Below are 25787 nucleotides of genomic sequence, written 5' to 3'. Positions count from 1 at the left end.
TCATCAGCTCTACAATCCGGCATGTAACTGGTGTCAACACCAGCATAAAATATCAGTCCCGTCTGTGGCATGTACATTTATCATCAGCTCTACAAACCGGCATGTAACTGGTGTCAACACCAGCATAAAATATCAGTTCCGTCTGTGGTATGTACATTTATCATCAGCTCTACAATCCGGCATGTAACTGGTGTCAACACCAGCATAAAATATCAGTCCCGTCTGTGGCATGTACATTTATCATCAGCTCTACAAACCGGCATGTAACTGGTGTCAACACCAGCATAAAATATCAGTCCCGTTTGTGGCATGTACATTTATCATCAGCTCTACAATCCGGCATGTAACTGGTGTCAACACCAGCATAAAATATCAGTCCCGTTTGTGGCATGTACTTTTATCATCAGCTCTACAATCCGGCATGTTTTCTTAACCGGATTATTTCTTCAGTCCCGATGAGTACTATATGTATCGCCATCTATTGTCTTCTATAGTACACATACATAATTATTTAAACCTTGGGTTGACCTTGCCTCGTCGATTAATGAGGCCGCCCTGAAACTACAGTATCGACGTGGTGTTATTGGTTAATCATTCCATATTGATGTTTGACGTGGAACACATTTGAAGATTCGACTCAAAAGGCGTGCACCTGTTATGAATTACTTTCATCACGCTATGAAGTCCTCATCAGCTCGTACAGTGCCCTCTGTTGTGGTTCACATCATCTGCCAACTATCGCAAAGTGAATTTATTTATGTACTGGCCTACGCCCTCAGTGGCGATTTCACCACACCACCTTGTGTAATGAATACAAAAATGGTCAAAAAGAATGTGAACTGAAAACTGAGTTTACTTAGATATAAATTCAAAAGTAAAGCTATTGAAGACAACTAAAAACTATTGGGATCTTCTTTCTTGTATTTGGGATCTAAACTTCAGCACACTTTAGATGTAAGAAGTTGCCAGTTTTGAAGAAAATAACTGAATTTCTGAAAAAGTCAATAATAACAACTGAGTAAGACATCAGAGCTACGTGAACAGTGTCGGGGCGGTGGGTTAGCCCAGTGTTTAGACCGCAACTTGTCACACTGACCCGTGTTCCATTCTTCACGTGACTGCAGAGTCCCTTTTCTGATGACACCCATCGTGATATTGCTATCAAATTGCAAAAATGTGGAGTATAATTATACTCCTTCACAATCGCCACCCAAGGAAAAGTGTAATTAACACGCTATTAGACCAAAATAACTTATCCAGCAGTGATTACCATTTATTGATAATCTTAATTCCACTATGGAAGGACGTGTCGATCTACATATTGCCGAAGTAATTATCATGAAAGGCAAAATCAGCATTTCATCGCTTTCTTGTCCTATCGATTTCGGGAAATTGTGAAATAAACCAGATATTTTCGTGTGGCGAAATACCCTCCAGGAGTAATGTTTACAGATCGCTATGGCAACGCCCCCATGTCTATATTGTGATCACGTGAACACCAGCCATCAATAAGACACTTTATCCAATATTGATAGCCCACGGCTCAGGAACTGGAAGTGACGGGCTGTAGATCATTCACCCGCTTGTGGCTTTTTCGGTTGGATGGTGTGGTTAAGGTGTGACGTGTCGCTTGCATAACCATAGGACTTGTATATCAACACTTTCACCAGCCAGCGGACAGTCATGTCACGGATATAGGTGTATCTGGGGCTGAAAGCCTGTGGAAACTACAGATCTGTTGAGTCCGCAGACATGGAACCTGCGTAATGGAAACAAATGCTGTGGAGGGTAATTAAATTATCCCACTATCTATCTATCTGATGCTGCAGTCGAATTTCACTGTACGTCTTATACTCTGATTAATCACGGAGGAGTATATAGTATAACAGAAATCATCTCGGATAACCAAGCACAATATGAGCTGTTTCGTGCGTGCACTATCCAGTGTTAACACTCACACTATATTTTGCTAAGTCATCATTTCGATCAATTCAAGGTACCGTAAATCCCTCAATAGACGCTAATGTATTTCGGTGGAGTCTCACGTCATATTTTGTTTTAACAGTAAACAGTGTGCAAGTCTATAATGAATGGACTTGTATTTGTATGTACTTTTTGCACGATAACGATTTTCGTATCAATACACTTTTATTGATGACCTATAGCTACGGAATAGATGGTATTTGGAGATGGCTGACCCAGTCGGTTAACAAGGGAGGCTTATGTTCATTCCCTGTGTCTATCAGACCACGTGTTATGTATGACTGTTCAAGAGTCAACTATACGCACTACAGCAAGCAGTGCGCTGTATTGACCGTCAACTCTTTAGCCCAGGGCGTTTTTTTTTCAATCAAATGTAATCTGATAGTGTACTTGGCTTTTCGAAATAATCGCTGATCATACACTGTTTTTCAGTTATGCAGATTGTTTTGTTATTCCAGGTTTCAATTAAGGCACGCGTTCGTGACTCAGTGGCAACATGTGGCAATACAAAGCCCACGATAAAGGGAGTTAGACAGTGTTCCATTATTCTCTAGCAGGTTCCGCGTGATGTATATAAACCATAACAACGAGGTTATCATCAGTGTGTAGTAAACGTTGCCGGAGACCATGGCGAGTCTAACAATGGGTATGTAGTTGTATGGCTGTCTGAGGCTCCTGTCACTTTGTTTACCTGCCAAGCTGTTCATCATAACATGGACATCATCATAACGCATGTCCGTACTGTGCACCCTGATCTATGGGCCCTTATTCATTTGGCATGTGTTTTCAAACTGTTCTAATTGTCTTTCTGTCTTGTTGCGACAGCAGTACTGCTCCATCTTATGTTGAAAACGATTCATTTACATTCGTTCGTATGTTTTGCCAGTCAGACCTTTAGCTCGACTAAGGCTACAGATCTGTTAAAGATTGTTAGTTTGTTCTGTGAATTAATCCAGATCCCTTTGGACATTCTTTCTACCCTATCTTCTCTGGCAGGTCCTTTTCTAACATATGTTGCTTTTCATACTCCCTATCTTCTTCCTGGTCAGTTCCTTATGACATGGACAGTTTTAGAATTGCTATGACATAGACAGTTTTAGAACTGCTTTCATATATAGTGAGGTCGTAGATTAGCAGCCGTTTATACTTTATAAAGGTTAAGTTTTACATATTCATTTCTGTCTAAGTCACACTGAACGCTTATAGGGGTGCTGGAACAACCTGGTGGTTAACGCCTCACGCCGAACACCCGGGTTCGATTCCCCTCGTGGGTTTAATGTGTGAAGTTCATTTCTGGTGTCCCTCGCCGTGATATTGCTTGAATATTGTTAGAAACGGAGTAAAACTCAACTACCTCACAGCGCACAGCCTCGGTGTGCCTGGCTGACCTCAATCACATCCTTGTCTATCTGTGCGCTACAGTGGAACATCACGTTTAGTTTCATCGCCAGCGGGGAACTTCTACGTTTCCCTAGGAGTGAGTGGGTGAGTGAGTTTAGTTTTACGCCGCACTCAGCAATATTCCAGCCATATGGCGGCTGTCTGTAAATAATCGAGTCTGGACCAGACGATCCAGTGATCAGCAACACGAGAGCATCGGTCTGCGCAATTGGGAGCCGATGACATGTGTCAACCAAGTCAGCGAGCCTGACCACCCGATTCCTTATTAGAAAATGTCATATTTTTGTACTAACCTCTGAACACGGAAATGCTGAGGACGAAGCTCTAGTCCTTTCTAAGTAATTTTTTTATTTGTGAGTGAGTTTGGTTTTACTCCGGGACACCAGAAATGGGTTTCACACATTCTCCAAAGTGGGGAACTGACCCCGGATCTTTCGCGTGAAGAGCGGTTATTTTAACCCTCATTCAGCTAAAAGTACTTTTTGAAATTTGGAAAGTACTTTTGTTGTTTGTTGCATTTGTATTTGACCAAACTGTAACTTTGATATTTTTCATTGCTTTTCCAGCAACCACGGAGGGAGAAGAAGATATGCCAACGTTGCCTGATGCTTTGTCAAAGAGGCTTATCGGTAGTAGCAATGACGTGAGACAAATGTCAATAGGTGCAATCGCTCTCTTACGTCATGACGAAAGCAAGCTATACCAACAAGCCAAACATCTCGTGAAAACAAACAGACCACTCGCACGGGAAATTTTCACCACGAATATCGGAGGATGGACACCGCTTCACGCATGCGCACAGAAAGGGTCAAAGAAGCTTGTGAAAGTGATGTTAAGTGCCGGTCTGGACGTGAATTTTCCCATGGGAAAACCAGAGGGACTCCCTGGGAAATGTACGCTTCTGCACATAGCTGCGAATTCAGGGCATGTGAAAATAATGGACTATCTGATAGGTCGCGGTGCTGACGTCAATGCGAAAGATTCCTATGGAAGGACGCCGTTGTTTTACGCCAACAGGGCGTCCAAACGGGAGGCAATCAAGCTTCTCCTTGAGAAAAATGCTGAAATTTTGGAGCCACACGTGAGAACAAAAACGAGACTCCCAGCGGAGTGTACAACACCAGAACCCAAGTTGACTAACTTCTGTTTCCTCGTTCACAAACCATGACTGAACATATTTGTCTCGTGATAGTTTTGGCATGTCCTGTTGGGTAATGACCACTTTGCCAGTCACTCAAATGTCACATGCATCAGTTATCTCTTACGGGTATTTTTCACAGTTGCTTCACTTCCAGTGAAATATTATTATCACTATTTATTTGACATTTGTACATGCGAATATCATATTTGCCTGAAGCGCTCGATAAATCGGTGTCGACAATCCAGTGTATTTGTCTCCGTTGTGTAACGATAATCTCTCCTTAGAATGGCATTTATAACTTTGTTTGACCAACATATACAATCTCTCATGGCTGAACCACAAATACATAAAGCATAGGCCTAAAAGGTGTAATACTTAAGCTGTTTAGTCTAAAGAACTTGCTCTCTTTGTATATCTGGTTAAACTCGCAACAATAGCTTTGTTTAAAACTTAATCACATGGTACGGGCTAAGTCATATTATATCTACAGACGAGAATTATTATGTGCTAACTCGGCAATAAGAGACATTCAAATAGTGACGTCACTTCCGACACAAACAGTTGGAAGTGAATGGGGTTGTTCAGTTATTGTGTGTGATTTTTTGACAAGACTCCGTTATTTTGTCCTGACACGGCTGTACGAGAAATTAAAAAAATTAATAGTGACGTAGCTTCCGGCACAAATTGTTTGAAGCGAATGAGTCCATTGGTTGTATCTTAATAGAAAGGAGATGAATACGCTGTTATCAACGATTGTCATGTTTACCTTTAGATAAGTCTTATTTTGTCCTGACCTGGTAAAACACAATCATAAACAAACGGAATTGTCCGAGAGGAAATTCTCAAACCTCAAACCTTATGTGCGCCCGAAAACCGTACCAAACCAAACAATTCAGTCACCGTACGATATAAACAGTTGTACAAATCACTCCTTGTGTTTGCATCTGTGCAACGTGAAACAAAATGCAATATTAAATCGAGATTAAACTACTGGCGGATCTAATGCCGGAATATGCGGATGATCACTCACCTGGATATGTTTTTCATCACTTAAGCACGTGACCTCCTATCATTTATGCACATAGGTGTGCTTATGTGCTACTGAAGTACACGAACAATGATTGGTGATATTGATCAGTAGACAAAGCCCAATTCGTCGATCGTCCACCGACATCGATACTGGAATAAGTGCCATTCCACATGCAACAGAACGGGTCAGATGTCACTTGAATCTATCTATTCTAATCATTCCTTTCCATGTAGTCCGGATTAATGAGTGTCCGTTCAGCATTTATTCAACAGTGGCTTGTTATACAGTCGTACGCTCATGTCATATGTTACAATGACAACAAGTATATTTCTATGCACATAATAATGTCCGTCCAAATACTGAAGATTTATGGGCGTGACATAATCTTTCCTGAGAACCATTCTATTACATATATGCTTTTGATATTATATTATGCGTTAAGCTATAGGACTAGCTTAAGAATATTATCTGCAGATTAATACTATACAATATTACCATAAAAACCTGAATAATCGGAAATACAGTTGTAAATATGTTGGCTGTCACTCTGCCTTCTCAAATAGTTGGTAGAGGGAAAATTCAATTAAAGTATGGCTTGATCCACACCCTATGTGACTATGTAAACTTGCTTACTATACACCATGTGACCTTGTTATTTGCTCCTGCCAGCCAGGCAATGCAGCTGGCGCCAGACCATGGATATAATGAAGGCCGACACAGTTGTCTCCCTTCACCAGTTGTTAACTGCAGTTGTGTTAAGTTTTAAATGCAATACCTGTGATTTGCATTATTTTTTCGATATAGGTTCGAAATAAAGAATGTGATACCAAGATCTATTATGTTTTGTGTTACAGTTTCTTCAAGTACTGAAATCTGCCTGTAGTATGTCGGCGGTTCATGATTATCTCGGATCTGAATATATACTTAGTACGCCTACACTTTTGAGTGAGTGAGTTTAGTGTTACACCGCAATCGGCAATAACCCAGCTGTATAGCGGCGGTCAGTAAATAATCGAGTACTGGCCAGACAACCCAGTGATCAACAGCAGGAGCATCAATCTACGCAATTGGGATACGATGACACGTGGCAACGAAGACAGCGAACTTGACTACTCGATCCCATAAGTCGCCTCTTACTACAAACATGGCTTACTGAAGATGACGCAAAGAATATATCGTGTCCCATAAAAGAAACGCGTAGGCGATTTGTTTTTGTAAAAGTCTATTCATTACCTATTGTGTTCAAACAATCGGCAAAATATGTAACAAAAGTGTTGATTACATGATTTCACTTCAGTTTGCCAGTTGGCTATCAGGCCCTACTGCCGCCTGCGGGCTTTACAATCTGCAGGTCCTGAATGAAATCTGCAGGCCCATTTCATTAAAGTGAAAACAATAAACACAAAATAGACTGCACTGTACACAGTATTACGCAGTTTAATTCTGTCATTATATGGAATGACATCAAATTCCTACTGATAGAAGAAATTGACAGACAATTTACAGAAGGTCATAAGGACTGCCTAATATTTACAGTAACACTAATAGATACAGCAACAACCAGTGCTGGGCATCTTCGAACGATGTGCATAGGCAGAAAAATTATTTTACCTGAAAATGTTGATTTTGATTTCTTACAAGAATTAAAAAGTATCGACAAAACGCAACAGTTTTTCACCCTCCACTTGGATTTGTGCACCAAAGAGCATGTACTGTCTGACAATAAAGATCCAGATTACTTTCGGAAATTGGCATTCGTTCTGAAGGAGTTTCAAGGTCAAATCACTACACGACACGTTTTGACTCTGCGACACGGAACATCGCCGTTGAAAGAATGCACGCTGGAGATTACCAGTTTTCTGTTGCCCGACGTCTGAATGTTAGTCTTTGTAACATATCACGGCTTGCAACTCGTTGCAACCAAACATGTAAAAGAAAAATGACCGTCCTCGTATTGCCACGGGTTTTTCACACAGTAGACAGGGTGGTTTGACTTCGGAGGATATCCGGTCAAACTGCACGAAACGTGTTGAAAAAGATTGTACCGATAGCCAGGAACCCGACGTCGGGGTCGTGCTACGTCGTCACCATCGCGCTCATCGTCTTCGTTATCTAAATGTATCCACTTGGTTGTATAGACATTACCGACTTATAAACTGGTGTATAACACCATGCTCTAAATTCTGTTTTTGGTTTGTTATACATGTTTAAAAAGACGACATTTTCGGAACGGATTTCTGGCCTATGCGTTTCTTTTTAGGGACAGTATATTTCCACAATATATAACACTGTTTACTACTGTGCATGAATGTCAGGTCCGACGTTTAACTATATAAATGTACCAGCAGAACTCAAAGACAAAGACGCCACTGGGCAGTGGTTCTAAATCCTGTGATTGTTTCACAACATGCATGTTTCCTAACATTAATTCAAACTCATAAACGGCAAGACATAGGCCACCTTACCACCAAAGACACCAAATACTGTGAACATCAACGGTTAACTGACTTAGTTATAAGTTATAATATCCTTCCATTACGACAGGAAAGGAACACATCCCTTATGGTGAACTCAGTGACATTAGAATCTACCTTCCCTATATTCAAATAAGGCGATACTGAACAGGTACTTGACTGACATCAAGCATTAGCGGAAACTAGGGTTGGGTGCAGGGGTGCCCCTCCCCCTTTTTGGTTCGTTTTTGTTTCCTTGTCCGTATGTAATTAAATTGTAGTCTTAGACAGCCAGATCACATGAATGCATACTCTCACCGATTCGAATAATTCCTTTAAGTTTCCTTATCGTCTAGATTGAAGAATTTCCGAGCTATACATGCATTTAATCAATAGTGACTTGTTACACATCCGAATGCACATGTCATTTCGGTTACCATGACAACCAATATATTTCTAAGCACATTAATGTGTCTGTCCAAATATTGAAGATTTATGGGCGTGATATTTTATTTTGATATGAAAAGTATTTTTCGAAATGAAGCGAAGGAGGTACGTTGCCAACCTTTGCGCGCTTCGCTCGCATGTAAGAAGACTGGTCATTTTCTCTATGAAGCGCAACCCATTTGCACTACAGTTTGCCTGTGCGTACACCTACCAACATAACTGCTGTCTTATTTGACAAACACGCGCATCCATCCATCCACGCACGCACAGAGATTAACACATCATCTTTAAAGAAGCTGTGTGCCCCGGAAATGAAAGATTGCTTATGGTCCTGGTGCGTGATACTGTCCGAATACAGATCATTGGTCACAAGTTTTAAGAACTTTCGTATCGTTGGTGAAAATGATGTCCGAAACTGTGTTATGACGATAATTTGCTTACTCAAGACGGCTGCATTCCTAAAACAGTGGTACTGGGACAACAACACGATGTGCCAGCTTTTCATTCCGCTTCACCCGACTTGAACCCCACAGAGAATGTATGACACTTTACAACATTGACAGTTTGGAGTTTGACCCATTTGCGACAAACTCGTGTTTTCCCGTTACAGGCCGAATACTGACTCGTGCCCATCTGGAAGGATTTCACATTGGCGTATGAACATCAGAACTACAACTATGCAAAACAAACAAGAACGTCAGCGGTATATATGTTTATTTCCAACTGTATTACTAAAAATGGTTGATTTTAAAATATTTTAACTCATTCTATACGTCGAAACATTTTCACAGCTGTACATATATCCTAATGACGTGATCTTACGCCCAGTCACTTGAAAGCCATGCACATATGGCCAGATGTTTTCCAGCTGTAGTCTCTGAATGGACGAGACACGGTGTCAGATCTTTCACAACGTTTTCATAGGAGAGACGTGATAACTCGTCTCCTCATACTCAACACATTTCACAATTTTCTAGCCGTGTATCCTCGTCCTTCGAATGCAATTCGTTCACATTGAGACAATGTACTTTTTAGGATTTACTTGATTGTCTCGTCTGGTCAAATCCACGTGCTATATGACCTTGACATTCGGTGACCACACACTGTAAATGGCTGGTTCACGAAAATCGTATCTGACTCTCTCTTCTTTCAACTGACTGAAAGGTCATTGAGTGGTGACCAACAACGTCCAGTGACCGCGACTCTGTCTAGCATATTGTAGCGCCTGAGACGAGTATGACTGTCAACCAACTACCTCTCCTCTCTCAGTATACTGTACAGGGGATGTGTATAAACCGAAAATACCTATTCCAAAAAAATCAAAATCTCTATCGTAATATGGATTTAATCTTTGTCGGGAGCCACTCAGTTTATTTCAAGGATTTAACTGTTTTTACAAATGTATGACTCAATCATTATTGAATAGTAACGACAAAACCATTCCCATATTCCTAAAGGCTGGATAGATAAGAAGGTGTAGTTCCAGTGAGACAGCGGAAAACAGGGCATAAAAGTTTAAACTAGATCCGGAACTCGACTGGAAGCCAGTAGAGAGAGTACAGTATAGGACTAATGCCCTCGTACGTTCCAGATCAAGTCACGATGCGGGCGTTCTGCACTCTCTGCAGCCTTTCTATCTGGGTCTTTGATGCACCGACCAGGAAACAATCACAGTTGACTCATGACAGGTGACAATACAAGAATCTTGGCAGATTCAGCTGTAAGATAATTGCGAATGTTGCAGAGTGACATGAAACAGGTTTGGACAAGATGAGATACATGAGACTCGGGTGACAAGAGTGAATATAGGAACACGCTCATGTCTTTGACTTGACCAGAAAAGTAGATACATGAATTGTCAAAATTCAGTGAGTCCTCTCTACGCTTGGATCTCCTTTTATCAGGACCAAGGATAATGCACTCTGACTTTTTGCAGTTGACTTTAAGTTTGTTTTGGGTCATCCAGGATTTAACGTCATCACAGCATTGACTCGTGTCTGGTCGTACGCTGCATGACTATGTTTGATCTGCGGGAAAACACTAGTCTTGTATATCTGTGCATCAGCTGCATATTGATGACGATTTATGCTGTGTTGGGAAACAACACTTTCAAAACATCTTAACATACAAAGTGAAAATAACCGGCCCAAGAACTGTGTTACGGAATAGTTTCTTCCATGTATCGTCATTTTTTTAGCACAATTTGAAGTATTTAACAACGGTCATATTCTTCGAAAATATTTTATTCATGCTAAATATGAGTCATGACAGAATCCATGCTAAGCTCATTCTTGACCCCTGTTAATTCAATTTTGTCGGGAAACAGTGTTTGAATAACCCTTCCTTGACGGATCGCCAACAAGAGCAGATCAAGGAAATGCGCGCTGGGACATTTTGAATCATCCATCCTCGGACAATACCAAATATAACCAGTGAGAGCCTATCACTGTCGAGAGAAGGATGTCAAGAGTAAGTTTTAAAAGTGTTACAGTAATAATCTGAGGTAAGTAAACCAAAATGTTGTAAGAAACAGTAAGCCACGTTTTATCTTTTAACCTTCAAATTGAAAAATATATTATGTTGTCTCTTTACTCGTCATGTTTGAAACGCTTAGTGAGTAAATTATGTCTACCAGGCTTAAGCCGCTTTTAGTGGTAGTGGTAATATCACAAGGAAGAAGGGGTACATTTTTGATTGACTGAGTTTAGTTTAACGCCGCTTTTACCAATATTAGAGCAATATCACGACGGGGAGACACCAGAAATGGGCCTCACGTGTAGTATCCATGTGGGGATTCGAACCCGGGTCTTCGGTGAGACGAGCGAACGCTTTAACCACTCGGCTACCCCATGATACAGTGAGCAAGTCGATAAAAGTTATATATAGAGAGATTGTTAAATACTTCTCAGAGATGAGGTGAAATTGGTGACTATTTGACATTACTCTAATGTCATGATACCGACAGATACTATGATACCGCCAGATACTATGATACCGACAGACAGGTTTATTCGGTAATTTAGGCCCAAGGCACATAACACATACATTTGACAAAAAAACACTAAATACACATACTGAAAGCTAAGTATAGGTTAGTATTGATTTATGATTTACATAGCGTAAAGATGATTTATATTGTGAATAGTATTTACATTTGGATGAAAATAGTGATGCATGCTAGTTTTGAGTGAAGCAGTCACAGATTCTCTGTTTAAACATTTCCATGAATGCTTGTCTGTCTGCCAACTAAGATACCATGCTCCGGTTTAGAAGTGGTGGTTATACCACACATACTATCTCTACCTACGCGTCCTGCGCTCGAACCACAGACCTCCCGCTCTCTACCATGACGCGCTCCACTAGGCCACTTTTTGACCAATCAAAGTAAAATCTATGTAGTAATCAACATTGAGCCGTGATTGTCGTCATGAGATATCAGACTCTACTCGACCTCATCATTAATATAACGCACGTGTAATATTTACTATATTAGTAAGAATTAAAGCTAATAAAAAAAAGTATATATTTCTAAATAACATAACTTCAATTAACCTTCCTTAGTTAACACAACATGTAATGATTATTGTGTTGTATTATGTTACAACGTGCACATGCCTACTACTACTATTAGAATATGCTGTGATGTATCATATGTCATCACGGAAGTTTAATGTGATTACATGGACAGTCAATAAAAAACGTACATAACTTCCGGGTATGATTTGACCCATTTCCCACTGATGTTAGAATACAATTACTGCGTGAACTTCTTTCCTGTGAGGGAGGGTGGTGTGGCTTTGTGGTAGCTCGTCACGCCTGAGGCCCAGGTTCGGTGACATGTTACATATCTTTAATTCAATATCAAAACCTACTGTTGCGGAAAGTTAAATATCTTTAATTCAGTATCAAAACACAGTGTGATGAAATGTTACATATGTTTAACTCAATATCAAAACACATTGTAATGAAATGTTACATATCTTTAATTTAATATCAAAACCCACTGTGATAAAATGTTACATATTTTAAACTCAATATCAAACCCACTGTGGTGAAATGTTACATATCTTTAACTCTATATCAAACCCCACTGTGGTGAAATGTTACATATCTTTAACTCAGTGTATTGGTAACTCAATCACAGTGATAACGTATGTAATAATCCTAAACACATTATTTTTCAGAGAGGGAGAGAGAGAGCTGGATAGAGCACACCAACATGGATAACAGGTCTTCAGTTTCAGAATATCTTCAATCTCGGGACGACGAGTACGCACGTGAAAATCTGGCGGCCATGATCTTCCTTGGCCTCGTAATGTTTTTTGGCTTCGTGGGCAATTGTCTAGTGTTCTTCGTCTACTTTACTAAAATGAAACCTTCAACTACCCGCTGTTTTATTCTGGCCTTATCCACCCTCGACTTCGCTTCCTGCTTGATCTGCATTCCCGTAGACATCGTCGACATCAGGAACAAGTTCACCTTCGGGGAGTTTGGAAGTACTCCCTGCAAAATGTCGGCCATGTTTGTGACCTTCACCTCGTTTGCTTCCGGTAACATTTTGGTTGCAGTGGCAGCTGTTCGACACAAGAAGGTCTGCTACCCTACAGGACCTCAAACGTCGATCAAAGATGCATACATTGCCATATTTCTGTCTTGCGTCTTTGCTTTGACTTTTTCTATCCCCCCGACTATCTTATATGGTGGTCAGACGAAGGTTCTATCTGAAGGCTTCAATGCAACTTTGTGCACGACGTCAGACGTCTACGTCAACACAATGCTCCCTCTTGCTTACAACGTCTTCCAGTTTGTGCTGTTCGTTGCAGCAATGGCAACTCTGTCCACCTTGTATGTTCGGATATGGAAAGGGGTGGCTCGCTTTGCCAAAGTCAAGAAGTGGTCGTGGAAAAACAAAGACGTCGATAACAGTGACTCGGGATTTGTTTCGAAGAATAATCAAGTTTCAGTTTCGAAAGACAGCACTCTTGACAGCGTAAGTTTCGAAGTACATGCCTACACCACAGGAAAGGGTAAAAGTTCTCAGCTTTCAAGCGAATCCTGCCTCGGGAGGCGCGATACCATCATCAGATGCCCATCGAAACGTCAGAGGACAGCACGAAGAACGACCTTGATGCTATTCATCATAAGCCTCGCCTTTGTTGTTAGTTTTCTTCCACATCTGACCTTAATGGTTGTGCGGGCATTGCATCGGGACCACATTGAAAACCTTGCAGGGTCGGCGTTGGCAGCATACAACATATTCCTGAGATCATACTTCATCAACTGTGCAGCTAACCCCTTCATCTACAGTTACTGCAATGTGAACGTCCGTAAAGAGATCGCGGCTATTGTCAGTTTCAGGCACTATAGAATGTGATTCGTTGTCAGATGAATATATTTTGCCACATAAGCTAAGCTTCCATTCACTTGCAATGCAATGAGATTAAGTTTGTTTAAGATTGAGTTTGTTTGAGGTTTGAAGACCCACTCAGTATGAGCTCGACCTCGTGATGAGCCAGTTTCTGATAAGAGGCGACGAACAGAATAGGATGACTAGTTTTAATAGATTTCTGATGCTTGTGAAACAGTTTCGTAAATTGGTTTCCAAATGTACCATTATACGTTCTGTGCACAGAAGCTAGAATAAGAAAGGGCAACACTGTTCAATGTGTGGTTGTATATATCATTTCGGGTCTGGTGATCCATATTTTCACACTAAACATAATTTGCTATGATTCAATAAAACCAATACTTGCTTCTGAAGCCTTCTGAGTGGAATAATTAGATAGTGAGATCGGGACTTCAAATAGAAATGGAATGATTAATAAATTCAAAACAAACTTAATGAGAGTTCCAATATCTCTGACTACAGTTGTAATGATGCGATATATAACACACGAACGCACGAACGCACGAACACACGAACAATGGGGAATGAGAGACCGGAAGTATGCATCAGCTACTCAACACATGTATACTTCCCGTTTCCGGTCAATGAGGTTTACTCTCTGTGTGACAGGATGGACCTCAAATCAGTCAGTGGTTATGTCCTGTCCTCATCCGTGTGGGGATAAATACTCTCTTGTACATTTTCTCTTTGTAGACCCGTGAAGGTCCGAGGTGGAATAGGCCTTCAACAACCCATGCTTACTTTAAGAGGCGACTATGCCTGTCGTAAGAGGCGACTTATGGGATCGGGTGGTCAGACTCGCTGACTTGGTTGACACATGTCATCAGTTCCCAGTTGCGCAGATCGATATTCATGTTGTTGATCACTGGATTGTTTCTGGTCCAGGCTCGATTATTTACAAACTGCCGCCATATAGCTGGAATATTGCTGAATGCGGCGTAAAACTAAACTAAATCACTCACTCAGTTTGTAACGGACCCTTGCGCAGCACATATCTGTGTATGCATTTTTGTCGCATTGTCGGTTAGGTTGTCTTTTTGTTTTGTGTGTCCACATCTCCCATCCCACTTTTTCATTCCGGAGTGAAATCACTAACAGGTTCTGATCCTATTTCCCCGCCCCAATCACATTATGTGTTACAATGAGTGAGTGAGTGAGTGAGTGAGTGACTTAATATTTATCGTCACACCGTCAATATGTCAGCCATATAGTGTTATTCTTTCAGAGAACAATAAAAGTAAAAATTAAAAACATGTTGACGAAGAACATTAGAACCACCAGATTATCATAGATATTAAATTATGACTAGCATATCATCATAAAACTATATTTTAAAAAAAAAACCCATAGAAGACATACCAGGTGTAACAGATGAGTCAGATGAAGTGGGAACCATCGTACGACCTCCTCAGACGAGGGACAGTCTGGGACGTCTCAGTTAACGACCTGCTGGCTAGACCTCGACATAAAACATAGAAATAAGTAAAATTCATTTTCATATGGAACAAGGGTTGGAATTTAGTATAACTATAATTGTTTGTAGTGTCTCTTTTCAATTTTATTCGAGAAAATTTGGATCGGTTGAAACGCAGGTCATTGTCTGAACTGGTCAATGAGACCCATGTTTCGGTTTGACACATAAATATCAGGATGACCGTAGAAGGTCAGTGGGGATGGACCAATATCTCAGTATCTGCCAGCGAAATGAAGCCGGAAGTACAATTACACAACGTGAAGATCTAAAAAATTTTCTAGGAGTTATAATAATTTGCAAATGTGAGAGGAATATGTAACAACCAGTTTGTTCATTTAAAGTATCATAGTTTCAATATTTGATTCACCAGACAGTTTTGTGTCAGCCATACAATGTACAGCTAAACTGCTTTTACTCATGTTCCGCTTACTCAAAGTAGATACACGCTGCTTGGAATCCGACGAGTGTACGTTGGGCACTATAGGCATGAAGGACTGTTTTTTTAACGGATAGATATCTACATACAGACTTACATATTACTCACAAACAGAGATATAAGTTAATTGTTTGTGAATTCGAGCATGGTCATCTCGTAAACAATGCCACTGGCATGTAGTAACCTTGACAGTATCCATGGTTACGCATACAATGGTTGATCCCGGAGCAGGATAGAATCAGTTTCACCAGCATGGTGTTACGTATAAATCATTCCATTTGTCCTTACTATAGAGGGACAAGGCTGGCGAATAAATTATCTGCTGACTCAAATTGTACTGGGTTTAGGAGGCCAAATAGCAGTCAAAATCAGTGATCTCACCGGCCCGGCGCGACAATGGTAATCGTGTCCTGCCCGACCCCTTGCGCCCGACGTCACAACTGCGGTTTTTGAATAAACCATGTTGTCACATTAGCTCTGAAAGGGAAAGTTAAAAACCTGGATAAACGAGTCGAACAAGGACGTCCAACACAGTATTCCTGTTGCACGCGCACATAGCGACTGAATTCGGATCCCAATGGATAATTCAGGTACGTATTACCGTTTCTTAGCATCGTGATTGGCTCCTGAATATATTCATCCAACAGAGTTTACACGGAACCAGAAAATCATTATCGTTATAGATTCCACACCAACTTTCACTTTCGTTTTAATTTGTGTCACCATACGAAGCTACCTTCATCTTTGTTCATTCCCGTTTTTCACTGTTTTGATCTTCCACCAAGACATTTCTATTAAATGCCTTCAAAAGTTGTAAAATGAGTGAATGAGTAAGTGAGTGAGTGAGTTGATTTTACGGCGCTCTTAGCACCAGAAATGGGATTCACATTGTGAAAAATGAGAAGAATCGTTATATAATTGAGAACAAAAGTAATGCGACACTTTATAGAACAATATTATCTTCTTATCGCATTGAAATTCACAAGCCAATCCATGTATAAAAATCCATGTATGTTTCAGCTTCTACTTTAATAGGAAACCAAACAACATGCCTAAAGGTACAAGCATCTGCAGCTGAGAAACTCCAATCATTGTCAGAGCTGATAAGAAAGCAACAGACGGATGTCCATATTGCCAAGGCAACATGCGCTTCTGCTAGTGCTGTTGGTGCAGGGATGGTACTTCTCGGGACAGGTACGTGTTTAGCAACTGGGGGAATGTCCGCGGTAGTTATGGGTGCGGGAGCTGCAGCTGGAATCGTCGGTGGGGCCGGGGAAATGGCAGTGTCCTGGTTGGAATCTGAGGTCAGTAACTGGTGATTTTGTTTGTTTGTTGTTTTCCAGCCATATGAAGGCGGTCTGTTCGTAAACGGGTCTGAAAAAGACAATACGGTGGTTGAAATCATGAGTATCGTCTCACTCATTCCCAGTAAATGGGCGCATTTGACCATATCAAAAGCCGAAAAATATAGTTGTGTGTGTGTGTATATATAAGATATGTAAGATATTATATATTAGATCATCTCAGATTGGAGTATTAGGTTCATAAAATACAACAAGAGTTGTCACGTAATCTTTGTTTAAAGTTTACTATTTTGCGACTCAAATTAATGCTTCGAGTTTACAAATATATAGCTAATTATTGTACGTTATGGTGAAAGCGATTCTTGAAACACTGATAACTATTAAAGAGACATTACCGTAGAGGTAATACATTAACGTCTTCCTTACCGTAGAGGAGAAAATTCTGGTGATAAAAACAACAGCAAATAACTGTCATGAATATCAAAGAACAGGTCCGGTAGCGATCTTTAAAAGGCACTTTTCAACCCAAAATAATATCCATGTCATTTCAAAGTACCTCATTTGGTTTGAGTGATGTTCACTTTAGTTTTACGTCGCTTTTAGCAATATTCCAGCAATATCACGACGGGGGAAACCAGAAAATGGGCTTCACACATTGTACCCATGTGGGGAATCGAACACGGGTCTGCGGCGTGACGAGCGAACGCGTGAACCACTAGCCTACCCCACCGCCCCTCTACACTAAAACTATAGTTTTAAATATTATGAATTCTCAGGACACACAGGACAAATTAAATATTATGAATTCTCGGGACACACAGGACAAATGAAATATTATGAATTCTCAGGACACACAGGACAAATTAAATATTATGAATTCTCGGGACACACAGGACAAATGAAATATTATGAATTCTCGGGACACACAGGACAAATTAAATATTATGAATTCTCGGGACACACAGGACAAATTAAATATATGCATTCTCGGGACACACAGGACAAATTAAATATTATGAATTCTCAGGACACACAGGACAAATTAAATATTATGAATTCTCAGGACACACAGGACAAAATTAAAATGAGGTAAAGGCACAAAAATCGTTTCAAGCAGCGTTAGTATTACTAATATTTTCAAATCGGCGAATTCGTAACGCACATTTCTCACATCGATGTTTTTCTATCAGTGTACGTGCATAGATCGTAAACCATAGTTCACAATCAACCATAAACAAAACACAGAAGTAAAATATATATTATGAACAAAATACTTTCTATGTTTCTATGACAGAGGAACACATTAGTATCAAGGTTCCACTCTTTACTTGACCAATATTTTGAGCGATACTGTTCACTGAAAGTTCTGCCACCTAAAAAGTCTACGTGGTGGGTCAAAATAGTGACGCATGCGAAATTCGGATTGAGCTGGATAACGTTGTAATACAAATTTCGAATGTGCTGTTATGGTACATTTCAGTAACGTTTAGTTCTTTCTGTAAACAATTTCCCCATATGTGTTCAAATTTGTTATGGTTTGAACACAAAATGTTGATATCGTGATAGGACCATTCATGTTTGTAATCATATTGCAAGTTAAATTTGGATATATTTTGTTTACTTTGATATTATATTGGTCACGTGCATTCCGTCCTTAATCATTCGCATTAGACAGGCCTAGTTCAAACAGGACCAGGGTAGAAACACGCAGACTCTTAGGATCCGTCACACTTATTTTGAGAGCCCTTTCTCATGGCTACCTCAAAACCGATGTTATACTCGCATATAAGTTAAACATTACCTCAAATCCATTATAAACTAAAGAAATGTTCGTATATTACACACTGGCGACAGACAGTTTAAATTTGACAGTAAAGATATTAACTACCCGTTCTTTGATGGGCAAATGAAAGATCTATCATGTCAAAATACTGCGGTCTTTTGTCCCGGGTTATCCGTAATGAAAATAAGATACTGATTGTCCTTTAAGGTGTGTACAGCATTTGCGTCTTACGACAGACCTGGGTCGCTTAAAACCAATTTCAGTTTCACGGGTAAGACATTTAGATACCTAGACAAGTATAGTTTTTTGGGGTCTGTTTTAAACCAGTTTCAGAACTAATCGATCTCGATACCGAATTACACTACAGAAGAATGCTATAAAAGTACAACTGCTTTTCATTGAGCTAATAAGCACTTCCTTTTAACAAAAGTACTTTTTACAATTGATTTGTTACAACTTCCCTTATCTGTACCCCTTACTGTAAACAGAAAGGTACTGACCACAGTGTTAACGGACATTAATATTGGGTCCTGTAAGCTTCAGATGTCTGTCTGGCCCACTGAAAATTCACAGGACCCACAGAATAGAATTAAACACACATTTTCAGATTGAACATATCTGATTATTGGCATTGAAATTATTAACATTATATAATGACAAACATTATAAACATAAATTTATAAACAGTGAACAAGTGTGGCATGCCACATATAACAACTTCAGACACAGTTATTGTGATGTATTCAGTCAGACACTGGGACCAGAAGGACGGGAACTTCTGTCTGACCGTTGGCAAATCTGCCGGATTTGTCAGAGGGTCAGACACTATTCGTGAACACTGTGACCATGCCTTGGCTTAAATCGGAATTTAATTCCAATTATTCAGGAGATGACGAAACGCATTGCCGAGGTTCAGAGCATTCTGGGGCAGGTGAAACAGGAAACACGGAGGCTAATCGCGGCCTTGAAACAGAAAAGGAAGTATACAGATATCCCAGACTATGACACATTAATAGAGAACAAAACGGAATTGGACTGTGCAAAAGAATGTGGAAGACGGACAAGAGGGGCTATTTCAGTGGTCAACAAGACGCTACAAGTCCAGTTGATTGCATCTGGTCTAAAGCCAAAGGAAGTTGGTGTCCATAACATCAAGTTCAGACGAGGGATAAGATACCTGGGGAAGGTCAAGGCTGGTAAGATGATCAAGTCTGCTGGTGCTGCAGCAGCTAGTATCAGTTTGGCCTTTGACATCAAAGATGTGCTGCAAAACCTCAACGATGTCAAGAACAACGTGTCCGAGGTTGCAGATGTTGCAGATATGGCCAGTCTACTTGGTGTTACTGAGTGAAGCTGTTTGTACATGACAAGTCTTGTACATGCAAAGAAACCCCGAAAAATGGCAAATCTGATTCCCATGACGTTGTGAAGATTCCGAATAAAGATGCACAGCTGTTTAACGAAATGCCAATGCTGTCAATAGGTCAGGAATGCCCTAATGAACTTTTAGATACATTTTTTTCCAATCCCTGAAGCGGGATGGGCATTTTGAAAAATACCATGTTATCGGGGAAAAACGAATGTTCGATTTGTTTCTCGCCAGTAATTCAATTTCCTGAAGATGCAACATTGTGTGTTCAGGAATCCTTGGTCACACCATATTGTCTTTCCGAGATACCTGAAGCATCCTCAGTTCACACTAGTTATAGTGCGAGGTGTTCATGAAATGGTCATCCCTGCTTTTGCACTTATGGCATATTTGAACAACAGGCCCACAGCATCTAATTTGCATTGTTACAGCTATTATTCACCTTGTAAATACATGGTCCTTTTTCTGTTAACATTAGTGATGAATATACTGGATGTTTTTAAACAATAGTTTAGAGCTGTTAAACATGCTTTCGCTTTTGGATGCGACTGAAACGCATTGGTACGCCTAAATGTTTTATTATGTGCAGATGGATCTAGATCAAGCTGACTGTACATTTCCTAACAATTAGAGCATTCGATTGAATTAAGCCTAAAATAACTCGAACAGACCCAAACAACAGCATTCACATAATGTTGTTGTCGATCAGTGTTGAAAATTATGTGGCATTTTGTTTGTATTGTTTTTAAAGAGTGAGCGAGATTTTGTAGGCCAGTCGGGCTAGCGATGCTTGAAAGTTACTAGCCCACAAAATGATTCACCTGCCTGAAATTTGAATGTAGAAACTGAGCAACTGAGTAGATTACAAGAAATAGATGAAAATAAAATATTGTCTGCATGACACTTGTTTCATCATTAAGCTGCTAATGCGATGAACATTTTATCATGCCATCATCTTGCATGACCCAGTGAAAATTCACTAACTTGTCGTGACGGTGGCTATTTCGCACATTGCTCCGGGAGTATACTTTTAAAGAATAAAGTCTCACTGGCAATATTTCTGTCTTTCAAAATGAATAATTCAATTCACTGTTGAGGGCTATTTACCGAATGTAAGCTCTGCTAACTACACAATGTTAAGTTACTACAAACTAATGAACCATCCAGGCCTGCACGAGTGTTTTGAGCGAAATCACATTCGGATTAAACATCACTGACGACGTGACAATGACACGTTTATTAATATACTCTTACAAAATACGTACGGGAACCTGAACTTTCGATTTAGTTTAGACTTACATAAATGTAAATAAATCCACTTTCTTCAGTCAAATAATCTTAAGTAGATTTTGAATTAAAGTTGAATTAAATTTTGTTTAAAGTTTCTGTTTACACATGGATTGGTGTACTGTTAAACAAATACATAATGATGACAAGGTTATTGTTATGAGTTCAAAAAATGATTGGAAATTGGCGAATTCTGGACATAACGTACACTGAAATGTAGTTTTTCACATACACGATGTTTGCACATGCTTTACAGTAATTAGATGAGCATGAACCTACTTCAAGTTTGCAGTTGGTTCCTAAAGGTTAGAGGAGAAATTCATCTTTGGTGTGAGAGTTTGATACTAAATCTTTCACGAGTTTTGGTATTGGACAGAGGCGAGTTTAGAATTCTGTTTATTACTCCCAACACAATTTGAAGACAAATAAGCAAAGACGGAAGGGGACGATCAGTTCCTTCATCGTGTGCACGTATAGCATCTTTGAAGCAGCAGCTATTAAACCAGAGTCTCAATGAGATAACGTATGCAGACCATGGGGGAGACCTTCTGCATCTGCAATGAAGTGACTTCAGTGAAGTGAAGTGACTATTACAGTGGCTATAAGCACACAACTGATCAAATCATAATTATTTGTTTATTTATTTAGTATTTATTTTATTATTTCATTATTATTTCATTATTATTTTAAATGACCCCAAACACTGTACTCTAAATAAAGAAAGAGAATGAGACCACGATATTTGTTGTGTTTACTACGGTAGTTATAAGCACCGTCCGGTTTGTTTTGACAACATACCGAAAGCCAAATTCTGTAATCACTTGACCGTAACTATTACCGCGAGAGCCACACCAAAATCAGCTACTAATTCTCGAAATGTGGCTTTCCCGGGCTGTAACCGATAGAAACTGCGGCTGCAGTGTGAGGACTCCCAGTTTTCCTCGAGTCAAACAAGGCCCAGTACCACTGCAACAGCGACATTAGCATTGTGACGCCATAACTCTGAACCCTTATGACGTCATACAAGTATCGGTATTACACTACTATAATATTGCCGTAAAAATATTACTCTGCAGTATCTTCCACGGGCGAGTAATAAAAAACTTACACTTTTGCCAGTTTTTGAGTGTTGTGCGTTGTTTTAGACTGACGAGTCGGAGAGAAGTGCTAACGTCAGGTGCGGGTCTGTGGCTTAGGATTTGTTTTGGCGGCATTTGCTTCTGGTGGTAATATTAGAGAAGCGATGCATATGGTGCTTATGTTGACAGCTGCTAGTTTTCTAAAGCTGGGAATGTTGGCGGTACCTCTGGGTATCAGAGCTGCAACTGGAATCTCAGGTGGGACCGAGACAGTGACAGCGTCCTGGTTGGAATCTGAGGTATGTAATGAGGGGTTTGTTTGTTTGTTTTTGAACTCCGTATTTTAGCAGTTTTTTCGTTCCACAAACAAATCAGCATAGCCCTATTCAATCTGAGAATAATTTCTTAATACAGCCCTTGTTACATCGTATCCCAGTTTTACAGTGTGTCTCTATGTGTGTGATCTCTGCTAAAGAGATCTCTCTCTGACACACAGAGACATACGTTCAGTAGTCAATGTTGAATAGTCCTAATAGTGTTCGTGAAAAGGTGCCATTGCTTCCATTGCTGATAACCATCATGGCCTGCGATGTCAATGACGTCACACAGTATGACGTCATAGCCACAGCAGCAATGGAGACCGTGGAGACCAATTTTTGCAGCTGTTTCAGTTCCCACCTTTAGCGCATTTTCTTCTCGTGCTTTACCTTATTCTTCTTATGAGCTTCGATATCTCCTCCATCGTTTAACGACTGGCAGTTTGTCTGATGAACTAGTCACTTTAACGTAGTGGTCAAATAGAAGCGTAGTTATTGCATTCTACTTTTCTCATAAAAGATCACAATAGTTGCATTTTGGCCAGACTCACAATGTTATAAAGTCTCTGTTGCGAAAACAGAAAGTACTTCCAAGTTTTTCCTTTTCATTTCCTCACAGGAGAGAGCAAATCCATTGCCCGTTTTCCAAGTTCCTCCTTATTTGCTAAAATTTTCAGCACATCCATTAAATTTTAGACAAGGCAATCTCTGCATTAAGTATCATCACCAGTTGATCTACGGGGCATTTGTTAGTCAACCCGGTAAACAAACGTATAATAAATGCCTATTCTCAAATGATCAGGACAGTCTGTCCAACCAAACTGTCATCTGTAGTTTCCCGAGAACGTGAAATATGTGAAAAGCTTATTACTTTAATTTGGAGTAAGTCATTTAGAAAAGAAATCAGCATCCACTTGGGCACCAATCGCGTTCCCCATCAATGGATCTATACCTTTACGTCTTTCCGTTCAAGAAAGGAATGCATATTTGGGTTTTTCTACATGAGTTATATGTTTTGTTGGGCCTAACAGTTTACATTGTTTGCCACTAAACCATTGTATGCATAAGATCGCATGGCGGTGATTGACAATGGTCGGCTATTTACAGTTGCGGTCTATGAACGGTTGGTTTCTGCAACATGACTCATTTTGGACATTCCAATACAAAATGCATCCATTGTGGACATTCCAATACAAAAGACATCCTTTTTGGACATTCCAGTACAAAAAGCATCCAAGTACAAACTGCATTTCCAGAGACACAGCTTTGTCTCTTGTATCAACCATCTCGCAGTTTCTTAACGCAGGCTGTGATCAGTAGTTCAAAAGCGCATGAAACAAATACGTAGGTGAGACAGAATAATAGTAGGTATATGACTCTAAGGAAGGGATCACACTATGTATGATGATTCAGTTATCCTTTTAGGAAGTGTAAAAAAATCGATCTGCTTCAACAAACTGTTTCAATAATCGAACACCCATATTTCAAATACCCTTTTTGAACAACTCTAACGCCCAATCTTCACAGTTCGATTCTCAGGAACACGCTCAACGTTGCAACCTTGGTTGGTATTGGATTACTGAAACCATGGTTTGTGACCAATACTTGAATCTATTATCAGATTACAATACTTTACACAAATATATTCAAGAAATCATTAATTTGTCACTTCACTGCGAATGTCAAGACGATCTTCCAAGATGGCATTTTACCTTATAGCCGTTGACCGTCGAACATTAAGCATGTTTTTTTTTACCAAATGTAACATGTACACATTTAAACAGTATTGATATTTTACAACACAATAACCGTAATGTTGACTGCAGAGTCGTTTATAACAAGTTTTATACAACTAATTAATTTTTGTGTGTTTCGGTTTTTCTGTGGAATGTAGCTAACATTTGATCCCGTATTTACTGAGCACATTCTCAAATGTTTCAAGGCAAACACCGAATTTAAAGTATATCGTAGTCTTCAGCAACCCATGCTTGCCACAAAGGCGACATATCATCTGTTCCCAATTCGCAGATCTATGCTCATGCTGCTGGTCACTGGATTGTCTGGTCCAGACTCCATTATTTACAGACCCACATAGCTGGACCGGTGGAAGTTACGAAGCATGGTGTGGTGGTCAAACTAATAACTGAAATGAAACATAGTTAGATATCCATGTACATTTAACTTTGATCGGTATTAGTGTATTCTATGGTTAAAGGTCAATACTAACTTAAAACTATTTTTGATATATGGAAAATCACGTTATCAAAATTTCACAAAACGTTTGTAAAATCGGTATTTAAAAAAGTGAAAAACGACCTCGGATTCCCGCCTATTATATATACACCAGTGAGTTAATGAGCAGAGGCGATATCACGTGACATGACATCAAATGTGACTATTGGCGGTGGCTTCCTCTATGGCTATGTTTGACAACTTGATAGTGGCCATGGATTCTGAAGCTGTAAAACATGTACCCGACGTCATTTATTATCTGGAAGTTAGACCGATCCAATACGAGCTGATATTGCCTCGTGCAGGAGAAACTTGCAGTGAAGATGAAGAAGAAGAATCAGTCGAAACGGAGGCACCAATTTGATTCAATTCAATTTATTTATTCGCTATTTGGGACATGTGACTGAAAGTAAAATTGATTGTCGCGACACAGCACGTGACAGGAAGAACTTATGTACATCTTCATGAAAAGGAAAATAATGTTTCACGAAAATTGCGACAGAAGTTATGATTTGTGTATTTTTGTACCGAGAACAGATAGACTTTTGGAAATGATACCATGTAATTATTTTGTATGGAGATCCGCATACCTTTCACATACAAATAACACCTGGCACTCATCTTTGAGAACTCCTTGATTGTAG

General features: G+C 39.8%; 3 protein-coding genes across 4 annotated transcripts; all 3 read left to right on the top strand.

Annotated features, from left to right (window-relative positions):
• The first annotated feature begins 1527 nt into the window (after positions 1-1527).
• On the top strand, positions 1528-6388 carry LOC137278045 (uncharacterized). 2 transcript variants are annotated; one of them, XM_067810096.1, is made up of 2 exons: positions 1528-1788; positions 3951-6383. In XM_067810096.1, exons 1-2 carry the CDS (start codon positions 1767-1769, stop codon positions 4550-4552), a joined length of 624 nt encoding a protein of 207 aa, XP_067666197.1. In that variant the 5' UTR covers positions 1528-1766; the 3' UTR covers positions 4553-6383. The 2 variants fall into 2 exon arrangements, with proteins under 2 accessions (XP_067666197.1, XP_067666198.1); XM_067810097.1 differs by lacking the exon at positions 1528-1788 and adding an exon at positions 2587-2629 and having other exon boundaries at positions 3951-6388.
• Positions 6389-10886: 4498 nt separating this feature from the next.
• LOC137278044 (neuropeptide FF receptor 2-like) lies at positions 10887-14211 on the top strand. The gene is made up of 2 exons (XM_067810095.1): positions 10887-10958; positions 12640-14211. The coding sequence occupies exon 2, from the start codon at positions 12675-12677 to the stop codon at positions 13827-13829; it is 1155 nt and encodes a 384-aa protein (XP_067666196.1). The 5' UTR covers positions 10887-10958; positions 12640-12674; the 3' UTR covers positions 13830-14211.
• Positions 14212-16779: 2568 nt separating this feature from the next.
• Positions 16780-21003, top strand: LOC137276850 (uncharacterized). Its single transcript, XM_067808499.1, has 2 exons — positions 16780-17076; positions 19746-21003. Exons 1-2 carry the CDS (start codon positions 16780-16782, stop codon positions 20208-20210), a joined length of 762 nt encoding a protein of 253 aa, XP_067664600.1. The 3' UTR covers positions 20211-21003.
• Positions 21004-25787: the final 4784 nt, after the last annotated feature.

This window comes from Haliotis asinina, chromosome 3 (genome assembly GCF_037392515.1).
Source record: "Haliotis asinina isolate JCU_RB_2024 chromosome 3, JCU_Hal_asi_v2, whole genome shotgun sequence".
Lineage (NCBI taxonomy): Eukaryota > Metazoa > Mollusca > Gastropoda > Lepetellida > Haliotidae > Haliotis > Haliotis asinina.
Note: the sequence above shows the minus strand (reverse complement) of the source record. Positions and strands in the feature narration are given on the sequence as shown.

Bases quoted from the DNA above. Each gene is read 5' to 3' on its own strand.
- LOC137278045 (XM_067810096.1), top strand. From the start codon at position 1,767: ATGGAAACAAATGCTGTGGAGG. The intron at 1,789-3,950 runs GTAATTAAATTA...TTGCTTTTCCAG, and splicing joins GGAAACAAATGCTGTGGAGG to CAACCACGGAGGGAGAAGAA.
- LOC137276850 (XM_067808499.1), top strand. From the start codon at position 16,780: ATGTATGTTTCAGCTTCTACTTTAATAGGAAACCAAACAACATGCCTA. The intron at 17,077-19,745 runs GTCAGTAACTGG...CCAATTATTCAG, and splicing joins TGTCCTGGTTGGAATCTGAG to GAGATGACGAAACGCATTGC.
- LOC137278044 (XM_067810095.1), top strand. From the start codon at position 12,675: ATGGATAACAGGTCTTCAGTTTCAGAATATCTTCAATCTCGGGACGAC.